Here is a 12,363-nt window from a genome sequence, read left to right as displayed (position 1 = left end):
CATAAGGCTCTCTTCCTCCCCCAGATTTTACCACTCATGTGTGAAGGGCAGCTTCTAAGAAAGGCTGGTGTGGGATGAAAGGGGAGAGACCATAAGGTACTGTTGAATTCATCAACAGGGACATAGAGGAGCACAACTGAGTACATCCTTTGGTGCTCCCTTTTTGCCTGAAGAAGTACAGAAATATCACAGAATTGTCCAGATGTGTTTGTGAAGGTTTCAGCTTCCTTGGGCCTCTTCTCCCTTTTTCCACTCCTTTTGTCCACACCATCATTAATCAGCCAATCAGATCTACTTTTGTTGGTCACCTTCCTGTAACTGATGAATTTGATGTCAGGTTTTCTAGTGTTTTCAGTAGAATTTGTGCTTACTGCTGCCTGTCTTCTTGACTGTCTTCTCAGTATTCAAGAGAGGTGTCCAGAAGTGTGCAACTTAGTACCAAAGATATACAGAGGACCCCACAAATCTAGAAGGCATTGGAATATTAAGTCCTTTTACTTGTTATTGAGGAGAATTCCAATAGACCTTGATGAGGATAACACTTTATTTAAAAAAATCTGGGTTTTCTTATATTTCCTTGCACAAAAGTGTATTTCATTTGTAAGAGATGTAAAAAAAACCCTCAGCTTAATAACAGTCTTAAGTATTGGGCTGTTTCCCACCCCAGAGTTTGGTACTTATTTCTTTCAGTAAGTCTCAACAAGGCAGGTTTGATTGCAGAGGGGAGAAAAGATAAACTGTATGTCTGATATTGAAGGAAGACACACCCTAAGTTCTTCTAGTTAGAGTTGTCTTCTAAACCGCAAGACATGACATGTTACAATGTTGCCATTCACACTTTTTATCATTATTATAAAAGTGGATATTGTTGTTTTATATATAAATAACCTAATTTTTATTTGACTGTTGCTGAATTCTTGGCATCAGTGGCAGTTTGGTAGTAAGAGGCTTTGAGGTGAAAATTTGTCCACTGTTACTGATATTACCAGGTGATTCCGTAAAAGACATTACCACTTCTTTCACGTTACTTCTCTTGTAACCTAAGCAGATGTTGAAAAAAATTATTTTATTTCCTGGTTTTGGATTTTCCTCTTTTCTGTTCTATTCCATTGAATGCCCTCTTTGTTATGAATAAGAAAGGGGAGTCACATGATATGTTCTCTACAAGACTACTGTATTTTTATGTTTTCATTACATCTCCTTTTATTAATTCCTTTTCTTGAAGGAGCAATTACATGCTTGAGAGCAAGAGGGCTTTTTTATAACCATTTGCTTTTCATCATCCTTTTCCAAATAGAATCTAGTTCTGCAGTCTTCTTAAAATGGTCAATGAAATACATTTTAAGTGGATTTGACTTTTACAATGTCATTATTTATTTCCATGTATAGTAAATGCTTAAATCGATTTCTTTTAGCATTTTCTACTCCTTATCTTGGAGATATTGCAGACTAGCATGGCTTTTATCTACTATTTTGAAATTTTTGTTGTCAAGTTTTGGAATGGCACAGTAAGTTCTCTGAAGAGTCCTTTATACAAATCTAGTTAGAGAGATCTGAGAAGGAGAAGTGTATGTGTCATTTGAGGAGAGAGAGATGAACTACCACTGCTCTCTCTTATGTATCATTTGTATGAATATCAAAGGTATGCATTAGAAACCATTACTGTATTTTATCTTTTCTGCATTTAAAGATCAAATATGGTTGTTCATAGGAAAAGACAAAACCCTTAGCATTTTTGTAATTTTCTTCTAGGGTTCTAGATTTTATGAAAATGAGCTTAAAAAAGACCAACAAGTTAACCAACGCATTGAAAAAATGATGCGGCTTAGAGAGAAAATTACAACACAACAGCTCTTGAAAGCACAGCTGCAGGTACCAATCTTGTAAAGACTTTTTGGAGTAAATGGAGAATGGCAAACATTTTGGTGTGTTCTAGTTTATTGTGTTAAATTCTGATGACAAACACAGTGTTAATCACCATTTTGATGTAAGTAATGCAAGTAGAAGTGCATAATTTTTTGATGATGTAATCTTAATAAAAACTCGCTAGAAGAACAGATTTAAAATCACTCCAAAATGTTCTCTGAATGAGTAAAATGAAGAAAAGTAATTCCTGTTCTTCTAAGCCTGGTCAGTTTAAGGGCATGGCAGTATGTTTTATGTAAAAGTTTTGTTAAATACCTTGTCAATCAGTATCGTATCAGCCTTGAATTTACTTTCTGATTTTATAATGCATGTATCTTTATGTTCAGTGGCCTACAGTGGAATGAAGAGGATCACAGTTGTCAACTCTACTGGATAGAATTTATTCCTTGTTTATGCTAATTAATAAAAAATCATCATAGCAAACAGTCACAAGAAATACAAGTGTCCTGAACTAAAAAGATGAAAAGGCTGTTTCTCTTCTCAAATGCTAATGACAGATAATAGTATCCAAAGTATCATTCTGCTTGAAAGTTTGTTAGAAAAAAAACAGCACCAAGGTTGCACACTAAATATTTTTAAGCAAAGCAGAATTAAAGTCGCTTGTAGAGGCTTAATTCCTTTTCTTTATAATTTGTACTGTGATTCAGTCTTTAATTACATGATGGCTTGCTGCTTTCCCCTGACAGAATTCCTGCTTCATTCAGTGCACAGTACAGACAGCGTTCACTGAGTGGGCAATTATTCAATATTTACTGTTGTCCTCATTGTTCAGTGGGTGGCCCCAAGCTTTATTTGTTGTACACTAGTCTAATCAGGCTTTGAATGAACAATTACTGACTTCCTTATAGGCTTTTCTATGTTGCGCACCACATAGTGTAAATTCTTTAAGTTATTCTTGCAATACTACACCAAAGTAGACTGATATTTTTGTTTTGTAGATGAGTAGCTAAAGCACATGAAGATTAAATACATCCGTTGATTTTGAATGCCATTGTAAGGATTATAGGTCTCGAGCTTTGGTGTACAATCTTCTTTTGTTCATTGCAGATTTACAAATCACTTCTGTAAATTAGCTGCCTGTGTCAAATTTGTGTCCAGAAAGCTTGCTATTACTGAGTACTTCTGTTACAAGCCTGTATGCCTCAGCTGGTTTTAGTTAGTCTTCAACATGGGTCAGTCATGTCTCTGCTTTAATTACGAAAATACTTTGATTTCCATCTGTCATTTACCACAGAACTTTGCATTTTACGGAGAACCATCTTTCTTATAAAAAGAATGACACAAATTACAAAGATTCTAACTACTGTGTGGTTATGTAATTAAATAAGATATAATGCATATAGTGAAAGCAAATAAATTTGAATGGCTTTGACTACTCATGTTTTATTATGAAAATTGCTTTCAATAGAAGAAAAAAGCTTAAAAAGAGAGAGAACGTCTTTCATGTGGGTCTTCCTGGTGCCTGAGTTTCAAGGCCTATCTTTGAAATCTTTATGACACTTGCTGAAATAGCAGTTGTCTTTATTTCCAATGGAATCACTGTTAAGTCTGTTGCCATGCTGCATGAGGACTGTCATTAGAGGGGGATGACATGCACACTTTGCTGGCGAATTTTACATTTTGCTGCTTGAAGTCCTGGATTTTGGTTCTATCCTCTGTATGCAGTTAAGCTCTGATTCATAATTGTTGTTACCCTCTTACTTTCATCACAAATTCTGACCCTCTTGCTATCTCTTTTAATTTATCCTCTCCCAAATTCTCCGTTTCCTGCCCCACATCCCCAGACTACCATCAGTCCTCTTTTCAAAGCAGTTCTTGTCTATGCCCCCCGAGTCCCCACTGAAGTCCTCAGTCTTCTGGCTCAGACATTCTTTATCTTTGTTTGACATGCTAAATGCCTCCCCTTTTTACTGTCACTTTCCTGCCAGCTTTCCCAGGCCATTATCTCCACCTTTAACTTTGAAAGTCTTACTTGTCCAGTTTGGTTTTCATAATATATGCTGTGTGTTGTTTAATCAGCTTCTCTAGGTCCTCAGATATGGATATAGTCAGCTGTCATTCTCTTCTTTTTTTCATTTTTGTTGTTGTCTATCCAGTTCCTTAATTTGTCTTTTGAGTAGTACCTTCTGATATACCATGAGATAATTTGTTTTCCTAAAATTTGTAAGTGAGATGTACTTCTGAATTACAAAGATACCATGTATCTACTTCCATGAATGCTGCAAGTTCTCATTTGTAGATCAAAGCTTCTTTGTAAACTGGGTAGAGGCTCAGATACAGCTTCCTATACTGGCAGTTGGTATAAGTGCTGTAATGTAAAAACAAATAAACAAACAAAAATATCCCCATTTACTGGATTTGTTGGACAAAATCCTGGTTACATGGTAGAAACAAGAATAGGAAATGTAGAGTCTGCAACATAATGCTGTCTTTCTTGTCCCCATAATGTGTATGTACTCAAAGGAATTTTTAAGTGTATTTCTCCTGTTCTTACAGTTTTCGTTAGATAGCCTTCTTTACAGAAGGTCACTTACCACCATTGATTTTGCAAATACTGGATATTAGAAAGTACTTGTAAATCTTCTTAAAACAGCCATTTCCACGTACAATTTTGTTGGTTGGTTCATTGGTTGTTTTTTTTATAATATGAAATGTGAAAGCTAGTTTTCCTAAGGAATGTCGCTGTTAACTTTTAAGAAAAACTATATATATACTTACAAGGAAAATTGTACTGGACAATATAATGTTAATTCTTAATTTTTGAAAAATTTCCTGTAACAGAGTTAGATTATCATAACAACCTAGAGTGGAATTGCATGAAATTCAGCAGTAGTTAATAATCTTTTAAAAAGTGTCCAGCTGCTGCCAGCCAGATTTGCAAACTGCTGTACTGATGCTTGCCATTTGTATCCATATGCGTTTTATCCCAGATGTGTACTCTGTAAATAGTTACTGTTGTCTTAAAATGGTACCAGCATTTGTTGTCTGTTGAGCTTGTCAGATGGTTTTACAAATGTAAGAGATTTTTTAATAATCCTTTATATCTTTCTTTGACAAAGTAATTTAAGATTGAAAACTTGCAGTTTACATTATGGGATAAGAGAGAATTAGAGATTGATTACTCTTCAAATTGTCTAAAAGTCACTATAGGGAAATAAAACTTCTGAACTACAGCTTGTACTTCTTAGGGTGTTTTAAATCTAGCTTAGAAATAAAAGAACATAGTATCTCTTTTTATTCTCAAAGAAAAATTGAAATCTGCTTTATAGAACTTCTCATCCAGGCTTTCCTCTAAGGACAGCTCTGTCAATGGGGTAAAAGAGAAACTGTCTTCAAGTAATCATGCTTAGGCTTTCTGGTAACACTCTGTTCGTGCCACATTCAGAGTTGAAAGGTATTTCAGAAACAAGCACATGATCTGCAAGTCTTTTGGTAAAAGAATGCAAGCAAATTAAGTGCCATTAAAATATTTCATGGAGACGTCTGTGTGTTTGGCCTCTGCTTCACAGCACCATGGACCTGATGAAGCAGGAGTACTGCTCACAGTTTACTAGTTGATTATACATCTTTGTCTCTTGGAATAAAAACACACTTTCTGTGTGTGGGCTTTTCTTTTTTTAGAGAAAACAACAACAACAGTTGTTTTGCTAGAAATCCAGTCTTACATGGGTTTCTATAACACATGCTGAGGAATTTTCTGAAGGGATTAACAGTAGTTTAGTGAGCAGTAAAGGATCCTGATTGCTTGAGACCTTATTTCTGACATGGATCTGCTCTATGAACTCTTAAGTCTTCTCTTCACCTGTCTGGGCCAATTGCATGAAGTGTGATATTTTAATTTAGGAATGTTGAAAATTCTCTAATAGCTTGTTTTCAGTTTTGAGAAGTTTCAACCTGTATCACAGTAACTAAAACTTCATATTCAGTGGCCTTAGATTCTACAGGTTTTTTTCATGCAGAAGGGTTTTTTGTTGTTTGTTGAGTTGGGTTTTTTTTTCATTGGCTTTTGAGGGGGTTTTGTAGCATGTGCTGCAGCAGTGCTCTCTCTGAGCGCAAGTTTCATCGGAAACTTGGTTGAGTATTTTGGTGGTGCGGATTTGGTGGGGTTAGGGTTTGTTGGGGTTTTTTAATCATATGCTAGACCAGTTTGAATTTTTTAGGATCATCTGTACAGTTGCACTTCTACCAGGTTAATACTTTTTCAATTATTGGTTTGTTCTGTTCAGGTGGACAAACTTGTGATAGAACTGGAACAGAGCCGTAACCTTAGCAATACGATTGTACATATTGACATGGATGCCTTTTATGCAGCTGTGGAAATGAGAGACAATCCAGAGCTGAAGGAAAAGCCTATAGCAGTGGGATCAATGAGTATGTTGGTAAGGCCAAATGTCAAGCTAACAAATAAATCAATTACACAAATCTAAAGCCTAATAAACCACACAGTAGTAACATGATAGAATGATGTTATACAGAGGATTTTTATAAGTGTGGAAAAATAACAGAGGAAACATCTGTTCTTAGTTTAGACCATCTGAGTTACACAATATTTTTCAGTAAAAAGTTTTTTCATGAAAGTTTAAAGAATGTAAAAAGACTGATTGTGGAGTGAGGGTGGAGGGAGAGAGGGGAAATGTGTATAAACTCTTAGCCTTTTCAGTCTTTTCTGCATGGATATATGTGATTAGGACTTGATTATTTAACACTAAACTTCAATAAAAGCTTGACTACTGAATACTAAATTTATTTAATCTCTTCTAAGTCTACCTCAAATTACCATGCTAGAAGATTTGGTGTACGTGCAGCCATGCCTGGATTTATTGCTAAAAAGCTATGTCCACATCTAACTATAGTACCATTAAACTTTGAAAAATATGGCCGAGTAAGTAAAGAGGTAAGTCTGAAAGTGCTCTCTCACAAAAAGTCAGTGTACTTGGTTTTACATCTGTTCTAGGGAATATGAATAGTGGTATTAAACTCTTCAGTGATGTGGTGTTGAGCATAAGGTGAAGAAAATATCAGTACTTTTGGGCAAGAACGTGAGAAAGCATAATATTCACCCATCTTGCCTTTTTAATGAAGTCAGTAGTGATTCTGATAGAGGTTTTCAAAACTGTATACTGAGCTGGTGACACTAGTTAAGCCTAACTATTCTTAAAACTTCAAAACCATGGAGCATAATCCAGTTACTAGGAAGCTGCAAGTACATAGGAAACAAGGAGATGATAATTTCACACATTGAATAAGGATAATTTCAAATGCTAATTACTGGAGAGAGAAGCAAAGAGCATTAGTGAGTTTTAAACTGCAGGTGAATTTGTTTTAAAATAAGGGACTTGAAATAAAAAGCAACAAATTAGGGAGAAAAGGAATCACGTTATGTTTTAACAGAAGTGATCTTACTTAGTGCGCAGAGAAACGTTAAGATACCTAAAATCCTGTAAAAAAAATGAAAACAAAACACACACCCCAAAACCCAACCAAACTAACAAAAAACCACAAACAAAACCACAAACAAACGAAAACCCAACAAAACAAACAAACAAAAAGAAGGAAAAATAAAAGGGAAAAAAAGCATCTTTTGCAGGTCTTAAACCAGTGCATAGCACAAGTCTCCTGACTTCAGTGAAATTATGCCAAGATTTATGTATTTATTTTTATGAAGCCTTAGTCTGTTCATATGAATAAAGTAAGTTAATTGCTAATTTTGAATTTACTTGGCTTTTCTAATTTCTTTTGTAAAAAATCATATATAAATATGACCATTTCAGAATTGTTTGAACTTGTTAAGAATATTGCATTTCATTATATGTATTTTGTTTGTTGTTTGATGGGGTAAAGTATTAGATGTTCACCTTGATTTGTTTATTAAACTTTCACTGTGTATTTATCAAGGTTAGAGAAATACTGATTGAATATGATCCCAATTTTATGCCTGTGGGCCTAGATGAAGCCTACCTGAATATAACGGAGCACTTGGAGGAAAGACTGAACTGGCCTGAAGATAGGAGAAGATTCTTTTTTAACACAGAAAGCACTACAGAAAAAGGTAAGCAAACTATTATTTTTTCATGCGGTGACCTGGCCCTGAGGGTCAAGACAGTTTTTTTTAGGGATCCTTTGCAAGATGATGATGGCACTACATCTCGGTTACAATTTAAGCTTTATTTTGTTAACAGGAAATTATGAATAGTAGAGCACAGAATTTATTATTAGAATAGCACAGGCCTTGTGCAGCAGAATCAATGGAGCACAATCTATAAGTAGCGTAATGCAGCATTTATAATACAACTTGCAGTTTCCAGTCACCTGGACCTTCTGCAGGTCAGATCTTAGTACACGTTTTTTTATATCAATATAACAATCATAATCTAGTCTTAAAAATAATATAAAGCAATATGAGTAGCTTCCTCAGTCCTTGGAGGAAGCTGACAATGGTGAAGGGGTCCCTGGCTACCAGTGGGTCCTGGTCTCACTGTCCAAGAGCAGTTTGGGTCCGAGTTCTCCCTGAAGACTTGTAACTGCTTGGTTTTACAGACAGTGCTCTGGATGTTTTTACATTCCCTGTGCTGTGGTGGGGTCATCAACACCGCTGGGTTGGCCTGGGACCTTCCAGGCTGGTAAGGAAGGGAGTAATTGGTCTGATGCCCAGGTACCTTGAGGCTAGTAGGGGAGGGAAGAAGAAATCTATTCGGTTTGTCTGCTTGGTGCACAGGATCTTTGGAACCTGTTAGCAAGACGAAAGGGATCAAATACGTGATGTGCTCAGTCTCACAGAACGGCTGCTTGCCTCACAAAATGCTGTTCACTACATCAACTGCATTACCAGGACTGGGAGAAGGGGCTGTTGCCGACACATGTGTAACATAAGCTTCAGATTGATTGAAAGTGTTGATGCTGAAGTCCTTGCATAATTGCCTTCCCATGTACTCTCTACCTCAAATTTATTAGTTTAACTTTCTATGCTGCTCACCTGTGCATAAAATACACACTTCAGAACATTTGAAATGGGATTCTTTTTTTAACTTGAGTAAAATATGTGATAAGGGGTACTAGGTTTACTAAACCAAATTGCATGTTTTAGATGTGTATTTTTCCTTTACAATTCAACATGATAATTTTGCAAATAAGTAGTAATAATCTTATGAGAAACTTAGTGTTCTAAAGGTTACTTATGTTTTGCAGAGATGTTTCCTGAAATAGAATAGTGAGTCCTGTACATCAGGAACATGATAAATTGTCTGCAAAGACAGTGTACATAAGCTCTAGGCACACAATTATTTTACAAGTCTGAAAATATATAAATGAACACTGCAGGAGTTAAGTAATGTTTAAGATACGATTGAATTTCTTTTGGCTCTAGAAGATGGAGTTGGAACCTCATCCACAACTGTATATGCAATCTGGAATAAAGAAAAAGAGTCATACAGATGGTTGATTGGTGCACAAACCAGAATATTATCTACATAGCCATTAGGAGGATAATCAAGGATACATTCTTACTGGAAAACATTAATAGAAGGAAACAAACTGGCATAGTCTTTACAAAGTGTACTCATTTGCCTCTTCATACTTCTTTGACGTCTTTGTTCTTATGAAATACAAACAAGTACTCAGAATGTGAAACTATAATAATAAAGTTTGTAAAGTCAGACAAAAGTCTGCTGATGTAACTTGTTCCTCCATGCCTGCAGCTGAAACTAGATTGCAGTCTAGTGCAGGCTGATAGTTCTAGAACCAGATATTGCAGAACCCTAATTTTCTTTGGAGAATATTGAAAAAGCTTCTGCAAAATATGTTTATTTCCATTAAAAAAGGGAACATCTCACCTTCACTCTGATATGAAACAAAAATAATGCCAACTTCTTAATGTTTTTCTGCTGCTACAGCTGTAGACCATTAAACCTTGTTGCTTTTCTGAAAGTTATGTCCAGTTTTCTAGCTAATTCTTCCAACCTCAGCCAAGCTCAAATCATAATAAGAATAAAACATTTATGACTCTCCTTTCTTCAAACAAAAAAGCAATGCAATTTCTTTGGCTAAATAATTACTTTTTCTTTTGTCCAAACAGAAAAAAAAGCACAAAATCAATTTCTAATGAACTGTCTTCTGCCACTGCAGAAAAAAATCAATAAAGCATTTGTTTTACATGCATGGATTAATTGTTTGTGTTTCTGTGTAACACAGACAAAGATGATATATCTGCCAAATCAAATGAAGATGGATACTCTCCTTCACCAGTACTGTTTGAAGACAGCACACCTCTTATGGATGGCCATCCTGAACAAAGAGATGAATCAGTGGAAAATTCAGTTGTGTTTGGAACTTCCGCAGAGGAAGTTGTGAAGGAAATTCGCTTTAAGATTGAGCAGAAAACTCAACTGACTGCTAGTGCAGGTATTCAGACACAGATTAATAATAATAATGCTTTCTAATAATGTTTAGTATTTCTGACAGTTCTCCACATTGTTCCTTACTTAAGGCAATATTGGAATTCATTAAAAAGTTAGCTCTCAGATAAGTAAATATGTATTGAAGTTAATAAACTATTCACTAGATTTTTAACAGTTACTATTCAAGTTTTGTCTGACAGCCTGTCTGTGAATCTCAACACTTCACAATAATCTGGATTAGGTCACCAAAAAAAGTGTATGTCCATAGCCACTTAGGTTGGATGCCATCTGAACTGCTTTGTGAACGGGGTCAGGAGGCGTCGTGGTGTGCTGAGTTTTGTGAAGCAGACATGGAGGGCTAGGAAAGTGTTGAATGTAAGTGGAGGTAAAGGAACAGCTGGTAGGAAGAAGCAGGATGAGACACCCTCTCCCCCCCTGCCGTATCTGTTAATTTCATAAGTGGTAGCAAAATAATAATTTTATTCTCCTGAAAGTTTGTCTTCCTGAGGATAAGTCAGTGTTTAGAAAACAGAAGTGTATCAGAAGTTATAAGTCCAAAAATGAAAAATGGTTAAAAGACTAATTGAAAAAATAATGTTAATAAATAATAAATAGAATTACTTCTACCACCTTGAATAATACATTAAATTAGTGAGCAAATAAAAGGTTAGAACAATAGGACTGTAGCGCAGAATAACTTTATATTTCTTGCTAAACAAATTCCGGAGTTCATTTGTAAAAGCACTTACTTGGATAGAAAAGAGCAATTCCTCTTGATCCTTACCAGTGTCAGTGAAATACAGATTTATTTCTAAATTAATACATAGCAGTGGTAGCCCACAAAAGTCATTGATATGGTAATTTTGGTCAAAATTAGACTTTTTGCTGAAATACAAGGAAGCAGTATCTCCATCTCAAGTAGAGTTCATTAGGACTGCTGTTGTAAGCATTTCCTTTTGTCTTACCATAATCCCCATCATAAAATCATTCAATCATGTGACTTACAGTATTTTTAAACACTTGGTATTTAACCCTCTTAATCGTGACTAATTAGTGCATGTGTTGTTACTCAGACTGTCTTAAAATACTGAGTACACTTCATCTGGTGCATCCATTACGTTTAATTTGCCACATGTATTGTATTCTCACACATCTACTACAACATGTTTTTGCAGATATGTAACAAATCAGGTTATTATCATTCTTTTTCTTATGTTTAGTCTTTGCCAAATGTGCAGGCTAATCTTGTGCTTTTAAATATTGGATAGTTGAAATCAAACATTGTCTTGCATTTTTTAAAAACATGTCTTTATTTTTAAGGAATAGCGCCAAATACAATGTTAGCAAAAATGTGCAGTGATCGTAATAAACCTAATGGGCAATGCAGAATTGCTCCTGACAGACAAGCAGTGCTAGACTTCCTTAAAGATTTGCCCATTCGAAAGGTAAGAGATGCCATGACATTTATTGTGCAAACTGTTCCTAATGTTCTAAAAGCAAGATTTCTCCTTTTTTATATACTTTTCTAGGTAGTCTGCCCAGTTGTTTTTGAGTGAAATTGTTCTTGGTATTGGATCTACAAAAGGAAAGATTCCAACATAGTGATACTTACTCTTTTTCAGGTGCCAGGAATAGGAAAAGTAACAGAGAAGATGTTAAAAGCCCTTGGAATTGTGACTTGTTCAGAACTTTACCAGCAGAGGGCACTGCTTTCTCTTCTTTTTTCGGAATCATCTTGGCGTAATTTCTTGGATATTTCCCTTGGTTTGGGTTCAACACATTTGGAAAAGTATGCTTTGGGTGTTTTTTTTCCCCTGCATTTACTTTTTTCTAAATTCTTCCTTGTGTGTGCTTCATACATCATATTTTAAGACTTATTTTATTGATAAACTGGTATTCTGAAAGTTTGGCATGTTTAATAAATTTTAAAAGGTGTCTGTAAGTGTTATATTTATGGCTGAGATACACACAATATTGAAGAGTAGAAGTTTGTACAGCCATATCTAATATGAAATCCAAAAAGTCTGTCAGAGTCATTGGGGAA

At 35.4% G+C, this 12,363-nt stretch overlaps 1 protein-coding gene across 1 annotated transcript in view; it reads left to right on the top strand.

The window, feature by feature from the left end:
- The window catches only part of POLK (polymerase (DNA directed) kappa), a 20,559-nt gene that overhangs the window by 216 nt on the left and 7,980 nt on the right, over nt 1–12,363 (top strand). The window contains exons 2-8 of the mRNA XM_010005545.1: nt 1,753–1,872; nt 6,153–6,305; nt 6,689–6,820; nt 7,822–7,975; nt 10,114–10,323; nt 11,640–11,764; nt 11,942–12,108. Of these exons, the coding sequence (XP_010003847.1) occupies nt 1,753–1,872; nt 6,153–6,305; nt 6,689–6,820; nt 7,822–7,975; nt 10,114–10,323; nt 11,640–11,764; nt 11,942–12,108 (1,061 nt within the window). The remainder of the gene's footprint in view (nt 1–1,752; nt 1,873–6,152; nt 6,306–6,688; nt 6,821–7,821; nt 7,976–10,113; nt 10,324–11,639; nt 11,765–11,941; nt 12,109–12,363) is intronic.

The sequence above is a fragment of the Chaetura pelagica genome, unplaced genomic scaffold (assembly GCF_000747805.2).
Source record: "Chaetura pelagica isolate M959 unplaced genomic scaffold, ChaPel_1.0 scaffold169, whole genome shotgun sequence".
NCBI classification, from domain to species: domain Eukaryota; kingdom Metazoa; phylum Chordata; class Aves; order Apodiformes; family Apodidae; genus Chaetura; species Chaetura pelagica.
This window is presented reverse-complemented; position numbering and strand designations above follow the sequence as displayed.